The 16424-nt window shown below is 35.8% G+C and overlaps 1 protein-coding gene across 7 annotated transcripts in view; it reads left to right on the top strand.

Moving 5' to 3' along the window:
* The window catches only part of dmd (dystrophin), a 143783-nt gene that overhangs the window by 28099 nt on the left and 99260 nt on the right, over positions 1-16424 (top strand). For all 7 annotated transcript variants that reach the window (XR_009647702.1, XR_009647700.1, XR_009647701.1 and 4 more), the window contains exons 20-33: positions 104-345; positions 3872-4052; positions 5367-5506; positions 7751-7963; positions 8898-9011; positions 9145-9300; positions 9449-9619; positions 10293-10475; positions 10579-10713; positions 12642-12794; positions 13411-13572; positions 13701-13808; positions 14721-14894; positions 15861-16016. Coding sequence is in view for 3 of the 7 variants with exons in the window: in XM_060859918.1 (XP_060715901.1) it covers positions 104-345; positions 3872-4052; positions 5367-5506; positions 7751-7963; positions 8898-9011; positions 9145-9300; positions 9449-9619; positions 10293-10475; positions 10579-10713; positions 12642-12794; positions 13411-13572; positions 13701-13808; positions 14721-14894; positions 15861-16016 (2288 nt within the window). In the remaining 4 variants the exon portion in view is untranslated. The remainder of the gene's footprint in view (positions 1-103; positions 346-3871; positions 4053-5366; positions 5507-7750; positions 7964-8897; positions 9012-9144; positions 9301-9448; positions 9620-10292; positions 10476-10578; positions 10714-12641; positions 12795-13410; positions 13573-13700; positions 13809-14720; positions 14895-15860; positions 16017-16424) is intronic.

Raw genomic sequence — 16424 nt, forward strand, 5'->3', positions numbered from 1 at the left:
TTATGTCTGACTAAGGCCACAAATAACAAACGATGGGAATGGATTCCAGGTCAAGTGGCATATTTCTCAGACCAAATTTAATAATGCTTATTTTTCTTCCCAGATGGGCAGAATTCTGATGATATTCAACAAGCCGCTCAGCAGTTACATGCCCGGTGGGTTGAGTTTTGTTCTCTACTGGCTGAGAGGCTAGCATGGCTGGCCTACCAGACTAAAGTCCTGGCTTTCTACAATCTCTTCCATAACGTGGAGCAGCTCGTAGCAAATTCAGAGAACTGGCTGAAAATTCAGCAACCCCCAGCATGTGAACCAGAACCATTGAGGATCCAGCTTGAGCGCTGCAGGGTAACCATCTCTGTTTTTCCGTGTGCATGGGGTCCTATTCTTTAGATGCGTCTTTCATGTCTGTTTGTTTTGTGTCCATATGCAGGACTGTCTTTTCCTGTGTCTTTTCAGGTAATGCCCTTCACCTATTGCATGTGTGCATCCCTAATAGACAAATAAATAGGATTAAGGGGAAATTTATAAATTCACACAAAATAAAATAAGTAGTCTATTTAACTGAGGCCTAGTGTATTCACATCCCATTCCAATTCTCCTCAAGAAGAAAGAAGAATGCGCATTTACTGTAAAATGAAAACATCTTTGGAAATATGTTGAATGTGGTGAAAACAAGATGATACCATGATAAACCATAGAGTTTTACACTAGTTACAGTTACTAGTTATTTCATTCAAAAAGTAACTCAATTACTTGATGATTACTTACACCAAAAAGTAACGCGTTACTGTTAAAAGTAACTTTTTAGTTACTTTTTTAAAGAACATTCTTTAATGTTCCCATTAATGGATAGGACCTTCGAACCAGAAAGACACAGCTTACATTTGACTAAAAGGTTTATTTTATGCTCAACTAAAGTGCTATAATGAGCATATTTCCACTGTGAGAAACTCGTCTTGCTCTTGCTTTGACTCGCCATTACTGCCGCACATACTTGAATAAACGGAAACATGCCCACAGTGCGGCGTCTTCGTGTTTACAGGTTGGCATCCACCAATCCTACAATGCGTCGCTGCTGTACACAGGTTAGTCTGTAGTCTACACTTCAGCCAAAATGAATTCATTTAGAAAAGTAATGGATAAACGCACCGTATGGTAACAGTAACGGAGTTAATTTATTTAAAAAGTAATGCGTTACAGTATTAGTTACTGTCAAAAGTAACGGCGTTACAGTAACGCGTTATTGCCCAACACTGATTATAGCATAAAAAGTAAACTAGTGTATTGGTACATCTTCTACTTCTGTTTACTTATATCTTACTCTAAGATTTTTTTACATTAAAATCAAGTACCATATTCTAATTTCATTGAATTATCATGTCTGCAAATTCACAAATCATGCATTTAATAATAATAATAATAATAATAATAATAATAATAATAATAATAATAATTTTTTTTTACAAATAAATAATAAATTATTACTAGCGTTACTTTCAGGTCACACGATAAGAATCTTATGAGTTGTAGCCTGTAGCCTTCAAGAGTTCCAGACAAGGGTACAAAAGTACAAAAACAGTATAAAAACTATGATTTATCAAACTGTTTGAAGTCAGGTACACCTTTAGGTGTTCACAAAAAAAAAGAAAAATTAATGGTTTATTTTAAAACAATTCCATGGGCCACTTTAGTATAGATTATCCATAATGTCATGTAACTGTTAAAGTATTAGGACATTTAAAAATGTGTGCAGTCATATCATATTTTGACTATTTTACTTTTTTATTTTATTCTTAAAAAATGCATTTTTATTTAAATTTTTCATTATATTCAAGTTGAAATTTTATTTATAGTTTGTAAAAATTGCATAGGTTTGCAGGTTATGTAAAAACATTAAACCAAGATAAATCATGTTAGGCCTTTTTGAATCTTTAAAGTGATACAGCAACCAAAAATTGTAAAAAAGAAAAAAAAGTCAAAACAAAAAAATGAAAAACAATCAATTTAAATAAATTCTTAGAAAAAGGTTATTATTATTTAAAAGATTTGATAAAAAAATTAGGTGGCTGTTCTCACATCACATGATCATGATTAATTCAGTCAATTAAGTGTTTCTTCTTAACCGCAAATAAAGTTCAGCTGTTTCTTTAGGATTTTCTTGACAACTTGATTTCACCTAAATGTCCTGGTTGAAAGCTGTTTATCAACAGAGAGGTATAAAATAAATTTCCATAATAATAATAACATCTACCATGGAACAATGTGAATGGCATTCTTTGGGAAAAGAAATATATCCTAGTCCACCAAAATCACCCAATCCATGTACAGTAGCAAAATGTGCTTTAGTCTAATAACATCTTAATGGAACATTTTATTCATAATTCTAAAAGACCCATTTGATGGAAAATCAAGACATCTGATCACTCAAAGAACATCATATCCACCATGCATTATGGTGACGACAACATTTATGCAATGAGGTTGCATCTATTTAGCTGGGACTGGGGCTCTGTTCAAGATGAATCCAATTTAAAACCTGCATGACTCGATTAAGATATTTTATCTTATGGAAGATTTAAAAAAATTCACCTTCTAGCACAGTAACAACACAGAGCACAAAATTAAGTTGACAAATGAATGGCTTCAGAAGATGATCATTTACAATTCCAGCACTTGGCAGGTGCCCTTATCCAGAGCAACTTACATCTCTTTTTTTTGTTTTTTTTTGCAACACAACCGAGTAACTGAGGGTTAAGGGCCTTGCTTAGGGGCCCAACGGTGGCAGCTTAGTGGACCTGCAATTGAACTCACAACCTTCCGATTACTAGCCCAACACCTTAACCAATAGGCTACAACATGTCCCAAGTATTTGGCCTTTATAAGACCCCAGATCTGCACCTTACCTTTCTGCAGTGATCAGAGATCCACAAGCAATGTGATAGATCTGGAGCATTTTTTCAAGAAAAGCATGGAATAAATTACAAGCAAAATGTGCTATTAATTATGGGTTACACACAACCAGGTTATTGTTTTTGTTTTTTTTCTGAAGCATTTTTGTATTCTTTGTTGTTTGCATGATCACTTTAAAGGGATGTTTATACTTTTAATATACTTTATTAGTCTTATTCATTTTAGTTTAACAGATATCCACAGTGGTCCCCAGACCCCACTTTAAGGCCATTTTTCTTTTGTGTGTAGATGTATATTGCCTACCAATTAGTGCCTAGCTTGAATATCAGGGAACCGTCTGATTTATTTTAAATTGCATTACTGGTATTTACAAAATGGGGTTTTACTGTAAGCACTAGGCATGATGGGTGCATCACAACATACTTTTTTATGCTCCCTAGCAAACTAAAGCTAGTTTTATTGTGGCTGCACAGCTGTTTAGACTCAATCCCTTGAGCTCTCTTTGCATTGTGCATGTGAAAATGCTCCTACTTTCACGATTAAACATAGCCATGTGCTCTACCTTTGTGTTTTATGATTTGATTTCATAAAACGTTTAAATGATCACGATAATTCAAGATTTTATTCTGACCACATTTCTTCCTTGAAGACGGTGGTTCACCAATATCCAGGCTTTAAAAATGTGTTGGACAGTTTTTAACCCAATTCTAGACTTTTATATGTATTATAGAATTATAGTATAGTATTGTAACTATATGTATTGTAGAAGCAACAGGAAATTATAGAAATGTTATACATGTTCCTGATTCACTTCTGTTATACATGGCCAAATTCATTTTTTACCAACCTAAACATATGTTCTTTATAAATGATTGGTTATGTCAGCTTATGTTAATGCTTAGTTATGTGATATTTTTTCAGTAATGTCATTGATATACCTAATGTTTACTTTTGTTTCTAGGATGAGATAGCTCGTCTGTCTGTGCTTGAACCAGAAGTAGAGCACTTACATGATCAACTTGTGGAGCTAAAAGAGAAAGAGGAAACACAAGTGTTATTTGATGCTGATATAGCTGCATTCCAGGACCACTACCAGAATGTTCTTGCAGACTTAAAGGCCAGAGAGAAACAACTTGTATTAGGTGAGTGATTCTTGATGGTTTCGAATCAGGAACGTTTGGCAAGTGAAAGGATCTGAGTAGTTTTGACAAGGGCCAAATTGTGATCGCCAGATGACTGAATCAGAGCATCTCCAAAATGTCAGCATCTCTCAGTATGCAATCATTAATTCCTACCAAAACTGGTAGAAGGAAGGACAACCAGTGAACTTATGACAGTCATGAGTGGCAATGGCTCAGTGATACATTTGGGGAACAAAGGTTAGGGATCATCTGGTCCGATGCAAAAGCAAAAAAAGTTAATGCTGTCTTTGAGTGAAAGGTGTCAGAACATACAGTGCATCACAGCTTAATGTGCATGAGGCTATGTCAGAGTGCCCATACTGACCCCTGTATAATGCACCCTGCTACACTGCAAAATGGTTTATAAATGTTTCAGGAACATGACAAAGAAGGTTTTGTCTTGGTTTCCAAATCCCCCCAGATCTCAATTCAATAGAGCTTTTGTTAGATGTGCTGCACAAAGAAGTTCAATCAATGAAAGCACCACCATCTTATAGGATTTAATGGATCTGCTGCTAATGTCTTGTTAGATACTACAGCACACTGTCAGAGGTCTGGCGGAGTCCATACCTAGATGTGTCAGAGCACCTTGTTGATGAGCAAGATCAGAGGAGAATGACCATGACTGGTTTGAGCTGACAGGATGTGTATAGTAACTCAAATGAGCAAAATACAATACAATACAACCATTGGTGAGCAGAAAAGCTCAGAATAAACAGCACACCAAGCTTTGAGGTGGATGGCCAACATAAGACCATATCAGGTTCCACTCCTGTCAGCCAGAACTGGGTAGCTGAAGACTGTAAATTGGTCTTTTTCTAATCTTGAACTTTCTATTTTTGCTGATTCTGTGACCATGATAGCCTCAGATTTTTGTTCTTGGCTGATACGAGTGGAAACTGAAGTCCATCTCAAGCCTGTCTGGTCATCCTCTTCAACAAGTTGTCTCAGCCTGCAGATCCTCTGCACACAGAAAACCAGCCCATCTAGCACTAACAACCTAATGCCACAATTAGAGTCACAGATAGCACACTTCTCAGACATTCTGGTATTCATTGTGAACCTTAACTAACGTTCATGACCTGTTGGTAAATGATTTTGAATTTACCATTTTGAACGGTGGAGTGTCTAACCAAGATATTTTACTATTTAGGGCTATTTTTTCCTTAATTCACTTATTTATGTATATTTATTCTTTGATAAACATCAACATTTTGACACATGAACAATGACAATATATTATTAACCGTATGATGTTTTGTTCTCTTTTTGTAGTCCAGACTAGCCTTCCACCCACACGCTACAAGGATGTAATGGCAACCCTAATGGTTTGGCTGCAACAATGTGAAGACAAACTACCTTCTACAGCTGTAACCGAGTACCCAGTCATGGATCAGAGGCTGAAAGACACTATGGTTTGTTTTTAAGGTTTTGAAATAACATATCACTTCAGTTCTTAAAAAAACAATCAGCGCACATAGATTTTGTTCAGTTGAAGCTGCTAGATGCATATTTAAATGTAATGCAATGAAAGTGCTGCCTAAGATATTGATCTTCTACGCACCTTTTACTACTGGAAAAGGTGTTATTAACCTTATAGACTCTAGAAGAAGTGTGTTATTATAGAGATAGGTCACCAGTACAGACTGCTTGTGATGTGGTATCCTACACATACATATACAGATGCTCCTTGTAGAGTGGCATGTCAGTAGGGGCTGGTTGTCCAGTCTGTCTCTATAGGCCAACGTGATGACATTGTAAGCAAGTATTCTTAGATTTATTATAGGGCACATACCGAACACAGCAAGGTATTCTCTGTTATTTCATTCACGATATAGGCTGCAAGGTCAGTGGACTGAATTACAAGTGTCATATGACTTTGTGCCAAAGTCCTGGATTCATGCCCAAATTCTCCTCCCTAATGCTTTAAGCCAATGGTGAGCTAGCAAGAAAATAATATATTTCGATCTGTTTGCATGCTGGACTCATTATGTGAACCTACTGTATGAGACCATAGAGATATGTAATTTGTCAGAAACAATTCGATACAAATGAACATACTTTCTGAACAAAAAAAAATTGAATATAGCTCCTACCCTTGTCTTTCCCATCTGTGTAAGAGGGTACAAATGTCATGCTCAACACCAGTGACTCTCAACTAGGCTTGTGTGATTTTAATGATATTTTCATCCCCACATTATATTACATTATCAAATATCCAATGATGTTTATGGCAGCTAATATTAAATGGCCCAATCTGGACACTTTTATGGGTTGTTAGGACCTCTGCATTAGAGACTAGTGTTAGAGAGTAAAGGTTTAATATTCAAGTGCACTTCATCATGAGTGTTTGTGTCTGTGTTTGTGTGAGCTGCAGAGACAATGCCATTCCTTCTTTTTACTCCATTAACTCACATACTTTTCATTTGTTTTGTCTGTGAAAGTACAGTAAGACCAACTGGAATAAATGGCATCAACTTGGGAGGAAAAGAGCCAAGGAAACAGAGCCAAAAGATATTGAAAATACCCCATAATGGAAGTTTGGTGCAATTTAGCACTTGAATTCTTTGTATACACAGGCTTCACTGAGTAGGAAAGATAACACTAGAATGAGTAAGATAACACTAGAATGAGTCAAATTTATGCTAAAAATACTAGCCTTTTAAAATGACAGATGAGCAAAACAGACTCTGGATCTGGAGAAATCAGTTAGTGTATGTTGGAACTATCATTATTGACTAATTATATATTGAACATTACCCTCACCTTTCCTGGCTAAGCAGGGACAAATTTGACATGTGATATCAGAAAATGAGCCGCAACACTGCATCAGAATCAGGTGTTTTATGCTGTCTGTGTTACTTATATGAGGAATTGGTATTGTTACTGTAAGTGTATGTTTAACCCACCAAACTGACAACCCTAGAAAAATCACAAATATGTGATAAGTGCAAACCAGGTGGGAAAAATAAACTTATACACACATACAGTTCACCACAAAATTAAATAAAATATAGCCTATATTAAAAATCCATACATACTAGAACTGTAAGTGAATTGTACTGTAGGTTAAATTGTGGTCACAAGCATACAAATGTAGTTTGTCAGAGTGAGGTCCAGAGAATGACCAGTATGGGATGGTGGAAATGTATTGCAAACTATGTGACCTTATTTAAGCAGGTCTGTAACTGCTCTGTAAATGTGCTCACTGCAACACTAATATTAATATATCAAATAGTGCCACCAACATTTGGAATATTATTATCTGTGCATCTTTTTCTATAGTAGCCAGATAGACTCTCTATTTTCATAATTTTGGTATTGCTGGATTTCAAATTATTATTATTTCTGCACATTACTTGTTGTGAATCAAGCACTTATAGTGTCAATGTCAATTCCAAATGTATTTCCAGTAGTATTGTTTTTAAATGTAAAACAAATGTATAACGTAGACAACCTCTTTATTGTGTATGGTCAAGTTGGAAATGTCTGAAATGTCCTCAGAATGGTCTGTTACTAAGACGGAAGGGGAAGTTGTGAGCAGACACTGTACATATATTGCTAGATAGGTGGTGTTTTTTTTTTTATGACTATGGCTTAAGCAATTCTCGAATTAATAGAAACAACCAGCGCATTAAATAAGCAATGATATTTTTCAGGCAGTTCAAGCTGAACAACAAGAGCACCAGAGTAAAAAAGACGATCTTAATAAGATGGTTGAACAGGTGTACCAGAAAGCTCCTCCAGAGATATCGCAAAGATATCACATTGAGATGGACAGTATGATGACCTGTTGGATACATTTGTGTGAACAACTGAAAGAAAACATACAAAAATTACAGGACCACATTACTAAGCTGCAGCAGTTTCAGGTAGGTGTTGCCATTTTGTTTCTTTAATTTATATTAGTTAATTGTAAAGTCTGGTTGAAGGACATTTTCTGTGCTTTGTATCCATTATAAATAAAACATTATGAAATAGCATGTCTGAGAACTCACTTGGTGGCTTGTATTTATATAACTGATAATGATTTTATATTCACTGTATAACCAAATTCTCTTTTATCCCTCTATTAGTTTAATCACTCAATGCACATACTTTACACACACTACTGTATGTTTGTATACTTATGTTTGTAGTCTACTAACACTTTTGAATTTCCCCCAACTCAAATACCTCTCAACCCCTGACAAACTCTTCAATATCCCAATATTTTTTCATTAATCCAAAAATTTGTCATTAATGTTTATTCTAAGACACAGATTCAAAGTTAAATTTTTCTTTACTCACAGCCCTGTACAACCCAGGACACATTCCCAGACTACTTGGCAATAGTTTTAGATCATCTTAACTTACTAATATAATGCATACTTAACCTACTGATTACCCCCTGTTACTACTGGTGTTAGTGAATGACGACTGTAATCACTGATAATGTAATTAACACTTTACAATATGATTTTGGGTAAAGTATTAGATGTCTGACAATACTCAGGATAATGCTTTTTATTTTTAATACTATTATTATTTGTACAATATGTAGTTTTCTTAGTTAATATCAAACATTTACAAGCTTGCGATTTGAATCATCACATTTCCAGTCATAATTTTTCTTTAACTCACTTGTTCCAGGTTTTTTTTAGGGGACATTGTTTTATGTTTCTTCTGTAAAAAAGCAAAAGTACTGAAATAAAGGTGGAAATACATGTGACCTTTGACAACTTTTATTTTATTTTAATACAAACACATATGTAAAGGGAAAGCATTTTACTTCTCTAATGCAAAGGAAATATATTTTGCAATTAGAATGACACAAAGACCCTGCAGAAATGGATGAGCGAGGTTGATGTGTTTTTGAATGAGGAATGGCCAGCCTTAGGAGATTCAGAAGCTCTTGAGAAGCAACTTGAACAGTGCACGGTGAGTCTTTAATTATTTAGTGACTGTGTTGACTGAACAGTACTGAAAAGGCAGAACAATGGACAGACTGACTGACTGGTTAAAAAACATTTATTTATTTATTTATTTATTTATTTATTTATTTATTTACCAGGCCTTAGTTAATGACATTCATACTGTCCAACCTAGTCTTAATGGCATCAATGAGGTTGGACAGGCCCTGAAGAAGGAAGCAGAGCCGCAATTTGCTGTCAAAATACAGAAGCTGCTTGATGACCTCAATTCTCAGTGGGAATTAATTTGCAAACAGGTAATGATTAGCAGTCCTATTAAAAGTTCTGATTTTGCACAAGATAAAAAAAAAATACATTAATGGAAGATGTAAGATTTTATGTGTCTACCTGATGTTAAGGTTGTATTTTGTGAAAATGATCTTGTATTTGTGGTTTGTCCTTTAGGCATATGCAAAAAAATCTGCCTTGAAAGGTGGACTGGATATGACAGTGAGTTTAAAGAAGGAGATGCAAGAGATGCAAGAGTGGATTACACAAGCAGAAGAAGATTACCTAGAGAGTGATTTCCATTATAAAACACCTGAAGAACTCCATATAGCAGTGGATGAACTTAAGGTTTGTGTATTTTAAACCAGCATTTTAAATGTTGTTTTCCATACATATATTTAGTGTTCCTTATAACAGTGTTTATGTGGTTACATTTTAAGGGCCTGTAATATTACTCTTTATTTAAATTGTCCTTTCACTAAAAAAAGTGTTCCTTTAATGGAACATCAAGTTCATCAGTGCCTCATCAGTACGTAGTCAGCTGAATCAAGTTAGGGGTTCATTAATAATTAACACCTCATTTGAACTGTTATAAACAAAAAAAAGTTGAAGCAAATTATCTTCCTTGTAAAATACACTGATTGGTTAACTCTCTTTGCTGGTCCCAAGCCCAGATGAAAAGGGAGAACTGTGACAATATTATGCTGAATAAAACCTGTGCCAAATCATATATGTGGATAAAATGATCTGCTGTGGCAATCCTGAACAGAGAGTAGCTGAAGGACAACACCACCATCTTTGTTGTAAAATATTTAAAAACTTAAGTTTATATAATTTAAATGTTGTTTCTATATTTTGACATATTTTAAGATATAAGCCACCATTGCAGTCCAGTAAAAGATAAGAAATGAGTTATTTCCTGCAGAAAGCAAAGTTCTTTAATATCAGAGAGAGTGTGTGAAACCAAATTCTGAAGAAAAATACCTTTAATGTCATTTATGTTTGTTATATCAACATTCAGAGAGCACAAGAAGAAATCCATCAGAAAGAAATAAAAGTAAAACTTCTGGAAGATAAAGTTACCAATTTTATTGAGAAGGCTCCACCCACAGCCCATGAGGCCCTAAAGGAAGAACTAAATGTTTTAACTACCAACTACCAGCGGCTGTGTAATCGACTTGATGGGAAGTACAAGACATTAGAGGTAAACTGAATGGTGTAAATATGAAGGTAAAGGTAACATTTTCCACCAGTCTTTTACTAAGGACATCCAACCTAATGTGCCATTCAATTTGTATCATTTGCAGGAGGTGTGGGCTTGCTGGTGTGAATTGCTTTGTTATTTGGAACAGGAAAATGCTTGGATGGATTTACTAGAACAGAAACTTAATGAGGTGGAGAACTTTGAAGGAGGAGCAGACAAGATTGCTGAGGCTCTGGATGTAAGTAGTCTAACTTTTAAACAAACTTTTTAACCACCTATATTTTTATAGACTACATTTTCAGCTATAGATAGGTTACACCACCTCCATCAGCCTGGATTGTTGACATAAGGCAGGTTGGGTCTATGGATTAATCAATTCAATATTCATCAGACCAGGCTACTGTATGTTTTTTCAGTCTTTTACTGTCCAGCTTTGGTGAGCTTTGTGCCAACTTTAACATCAGCTTTCTATTCTTGACTGACCGAAATAGAACCAAAAATTCCAGGAACACCTGTCAATAGGCCAACTCTTCCTGCTTCAAGGTGCTCCAGCTGTCTCAAAGGGTGTTTCAGCACTCTCTATAGACTTTTGATAGGATTAAATGCTCAGAGAAGGTCACTGGGGACAGCAGCATCCTGGAAGGTGGGCGGTGGAAGGCTTTGCGTCAAATGCACACTGAGAAAGCATTTACAAAGGCCTGGGTGTTGGGCCCCCATGGTCGGCCACCAGAACAAGACCCAGCATGCCTTGAGTTTAGTTGGTTGTGTTCTGAATAAAAGCCGGAGAAGGCATATGGTTGGAATTTTTGGTCTGGGGCCAAAAGATTTTTCAGCCTACAAGCTCTGAAATCTGTGTGAGGACTCTGTGGCCTCTACCTCCTCGATGAACCAAGTTGAACTAAGATGAACTCCCACAATGAGTTGGGCTGAATTAGTACAAGGGCTGAGGTGACAATTTCCTTCAGCATGTTTTTATCTTTTCAGACAATTTTCACGCCACATGAATGGAGTGTAGTCAGGTTAAAACAGTGGTAAAAATGGGTTCAACGCTGGAGATGTTTGAGAGAGTTTGACCTGACCCACTCGACAACAGCTTGGATTTTCTTGACAAAGTTTTATGCTTTTCTCTTTTTTAAAGAATGGATGAAGCTTGAGGTCTGTATATGGGCTCAAGCACAGTGGGGTTGGGTAAACAGGTGGACAGGAAAGAGGCTAGTGAGCAGCTCTATCCCTGCACCTCTCCCATTTGCGGTTATAAAAACTAATGAAGAGGCATACCAATGAGTCAAAGGAGTTGGTTTTGTTCTTGATTGCTATCATGTCTTTCAACAGCCTGATGGGGTCATTCAGGAACCCCTCTTAAAGTGCCACAATATTCCACCTAGACTTGAGGGCCAAGATATAAAACTCTCTGTACTTCACTACAAAACCCCTGGTAGAGGGAAAGGAGGCTTTTGGCAGCTTCTCTCACTCCTGGACAGGATGGTCAAATATTTTCCATCATTTGGTTGTGAATGAGTAAAATATCAGTCCCATGATGTAACCTTCTTAGATCTTGACATTGACCGTGGAGTAGGTTAGTGGGTGCTGGCCAAACACAAGCTCAAATTGCAGGAGGAAGGACATACATCTACCAGGCTTGTCCCCAGGTCAGGGACATGCTTCATGGCATGGAGAGCTGGGAAAGCATAAGGCAGAGGCTGCTGAGACAGGCTGAAGGCAAAAAGACTTCTGGGCCAGTTGGGGGAAGATACAAAAGTGTTGCAAATGGAGGCAAATTTGTTGCACCAGGTTCCACCCTGTACTCAGCAAGTTCCTTATTGATTGTGCTGGCTGAGGCTGAAACCATAGCAGGAGAGGGGTTGCAGACAGGTGGTCTGGTTCTTCCAAGGGCTCAAAACAATCTGATTCTGATGATTCCATGGTCAGATCACTCTGCTATCACCACAGGAAAAACAGAACCTAGAAGCAGAATACAGTCTCACGTGTAGAATGTTAAATGAGCTGTATTTAAGGCAGTTGCAGATAGGAGAGTGTGTTAGAGGAGTATGATAGGGCTTTCCTGTCGAGGCTGGAATTCAAACTGGTCGGCGGTGTGGCAGTCAGGTACTCAAAGTTAATTTCATGTGTTATTTAGTGTCTGTTCATGTCCTCTTTTTGTTCCAGTCTTTAGATACCATGATCAAACAACATCCCGAACACAATCGTAATCAAATCCATGAGTTGGCCCAGACACTTATGGATGGAAGAGTCCTTGATGAGCTCATTCATAAGAAGGTGGAAGATTACAACATTCGCTGGGATGAACTTATGCAAAGGGTATTTATTTTAAAGTTTTAACACATAAATAAACCTTGGTTTTTATACACTGCTCAGTCATAACATAAACCACTGAAAGGTAAATTGAATAAAATTTGATCATCTTGTTACAACTTGTTAAAGTTTAGGGTATACAGTATGAAGCAGCAAGTGAAGAGTAGTTCTCAAAGTTGATGTGCTGGAGGCAAGTAAAATGGGCAAAAGTAAGGAATGACTTTGACAAGGGCCTAATTATAGTGGCTAGACAACAGGATTAGAGCATCACCAAAATGGCAAGTATTGTGGGGTGTTTCTGGTTCCTTATAGGTATTGGTTAATGCTTACCAAAAGTAGTTTACTTGCTGCATTAATTAAATAATATATGTTATTCACTTCACCTGTCTGTAGATTTAATGGTATGGCTATCAGACAGGCAGACAGACAGACAAAGAGACATATATATTTGATGTAACAACCTGTTTTGTCTGTGCTCAGTTTTCTATAGAAAGTGGCTTATCGGATTTTCAAAGCCTCTGTATGCCAGTGGACACTTTTGATGTGCTTGTTTTTGTGTTTAAAAAACTAACAACCTGCCTTAAACATTTGATTTTCACTCTGTTATCCTTTGTTATAACAGGCTTTGCAAAGGCGACAAGAGCTAGAGAAAAGCTTACAGTGGGTGAACAAGAATGACAAAACTCTGCGTCTAATACAAGATTCTCTAAAGGCAACTGATCGACATTTGAATGCATATCTTACAGATGGTATAGATGCTGCTCAGATACCTCAGGAAGCTCAGGTTTGCATATTTCTCAGCATAACACTATGGTTTATTCAGTTTAATAAATGATTTTTCCAAGGTGTTTAGAACCTTTTAATATGCTTTTTAAACTGCATTTTTAACATCTTATGTTATTATTGCTATAGAAAATTCAAACTGAACTGAGTGGTCATGAAGGAACTCTAGATGGTATGAAGAAAAGTTGCAGTGAAGATGCATCAGAAAAAATGGTCACTGAGATTGATGCTACATATGTGAGTATGTTATTATGTTGAAATTAACACAAAAGAAAAGACTTTTTAAAACTTTATGTAAAATGTAATGCATTTTCTGGTAAGGTACACATTAGGTTTCACATTAGGTACACATGTTTAGAGCATTGTTAGTATTTTGAAGGAGGCTTGCACTATTTAAACCTCAGACATTTAGTTAGGTGTGCTCTTGACTGTTGAAGTGAAAGAGAACACCATGGTGAGATTGGAAGAGCTGTCTGAGTCTGGTAAGGGATTTAAAAAAAATTTAAATCAGCCATTCCACTGTCTGGAAAATAGTCTACAAGTGGTCGACATCCAAAACAACTGCCAACATGCCCAGATCAGGCCGCCTAAGCAAATTCACTCGAGAGCAGACTGCAAGATGCTAATAGTAGTCACCAAAAACCCTAAAATGTCATCATGGGACCTACAGCAGGCTCTTGCTACTGTTGATGGGAAAGTGCATGCCTCTACGATCAGAAATAGACTGCACAAGTCTTTAACTTTCATGTGAGGTGTGCAAGGAGGAAACCTTTGCTGAAAAAATTTCACAGCTGAAAGAATTCTGTTATTTTAGCCAAAAGGGGTAACACTAGCTATTAATGGGTATATAGGTATATATGTTGTCCTAACGTTTTCCTCAGTTAGAATATGTATTCTTTGTTTATCTTTTATTTATGAGTAAAATATTGTTAATTTTTGTTTACCTGCAATTAAATAACTTTATTTTCCAGAAAAAAATAAAAACAAGATTGAAATGTGAATATTTCTTAATAAAGAACTGAATATTTAATTTATATATATATATATATATATATATATATATATATATATATATATATATATATATATATATATATATATTGTTTAAATTAAAATGTGATTCCAATCACTTTTTTTTATTCTTGCAAGGCTAAATTATTGGAGGTGAAAGCAAAGTTTCGACTTTTCCAAAAGCCAGCCAACTTTGACCAGAGGTTAAAAGAATGTGAACGTGTATTGGAAGAAGTGAAGGGTGAACTTGGGGTGCTGAGCATCCACAGTGTAGAGCAGGAGGTGGTGCAATCCCAGTTGGAACAGTGCATGGTGGGTATTATACAGTATGCGGTGTGCATCTTTAATTATTTTAATTATCTTTCATTATTTTTAAATTAGCCATGATTCCCTCTATCTTGACAAGAGATAAGAAATATTCGTACAGCACGATGTGCTACAGTTATGTTTCACCTTGGTTATGGTGTTCTTTGGGAAATAATAATAAGCTGTCATGTTTCTGCACCAAACTTCAGGCTTCTGTCTACACCATAGTTAAGATATTTGAAGACAATTATAGATTGTTGTCACATGAAGTGACCAGTACTCGCCAGATATTTGAGAATGTGTGTGTGTGTGTGTGTGTGTGAGTGTGTTTGTGTATCCATTGTGTACCCATTGTGAGCCCAGTGCTCAGTGACAGTCATGCCAGGTAATTACACAGACTGATGTTCCCCCTAGATTTGAACTAAATTTGTGTTATGTTGCAGCCTATTTTAATGATGCGTGCAGTATTGTTTGGAATGAGTAGTCATGTTGTGAACTTGTAATTGAAGTGGATTTATTTACACAGTCATTCTTTTTTCTTAAAAATATATTTGGAGTGTAAGTACAGATTGTCTAAGCAGAATACAAATGACATGATGCAAGAAATGTTTTGTGGAAGGATTTTAATGAAAGGACTAAACTTTTACTCTTTACTATGTTTGGTCAAAAGAAACCATGAAGTAACTGAAACATCTATTATATTATATAATATTTATTAATTAACCAGTGACATTTAAGTAGTAAAAATAAATAAATTAATTAAAAATTAATAAATAAATAAATAAAAAGAATTAACAGAAATCGATTGTTTGAAGGTTTCTGTTCCATAATTATTATTTGTTTGTTTTTCCTAACATTCAATGTTGTCAGCCATGCCAAGAAGCGCATCCTAAATCATCAAAATGCACCACAATTAATTCGCATAATGCTAAATCAATATTTTAATCCAAATCATACATTTTTATTCTGCAGAAGTTGTATAAAAATCTAAGTGAAGTGAAATCGGAAGTGGAGATGGTAATTAAGACAGGAAGACAAATTGTGCAGAGACAGCAGACAGAGCAACCAAAAGAGCTGGACGAGCGTTTAACAAGCCTTAAACTTTTGTACAACGACTTGGGTTCACAGGTATGACAAGACTATGCTTCACAGGTAATTTAATGATCCAGACATATTGATTATGATCATTCTTTTATGACTGGTCCTAAAACTTTACCAAACAGAAATTGGATGCCACTTTGCTTGGTGATTTAAGTTTTTTTATGATGTAAGAACTGTTGAGGTTTGGCTGAAAAAAAGGAAATTAGAAAAATGTCTGGTGAAGTTAATCTGTTTTAGTTACCTGGCCTGAATTAAATTTTTTTAGGAATATTTTAACAGTGAATACATTACTTGTAGCTCACAGTAAGGACCTTTAATATATTTAATATAATTTAATATATTTCATCAGTCTTCTCTCTGTACATAATGTTAAATGTTGTTAATTATTTTAAATATATCAGCAGTTTGTTGGTGTAATAGCGTAATTGCTATTGT

The sequence above is a fragment of the Tachysurus vachellii genome, chromosome 24 (genome assembly GCF_030014155.1).
Source record: "Tachysurus vachellii isolate PV-2020 chromosome 24, HZAU_Pvac_v1, whole genome shotgun sequence".
In the NCBI taxonomy this organism is placed as follows: Eukaryota; Metazoa; Chordata; class Actinopteri; order Siluriformes; family Bagridae; genus Tachysurus; species Tachysurus vachellii.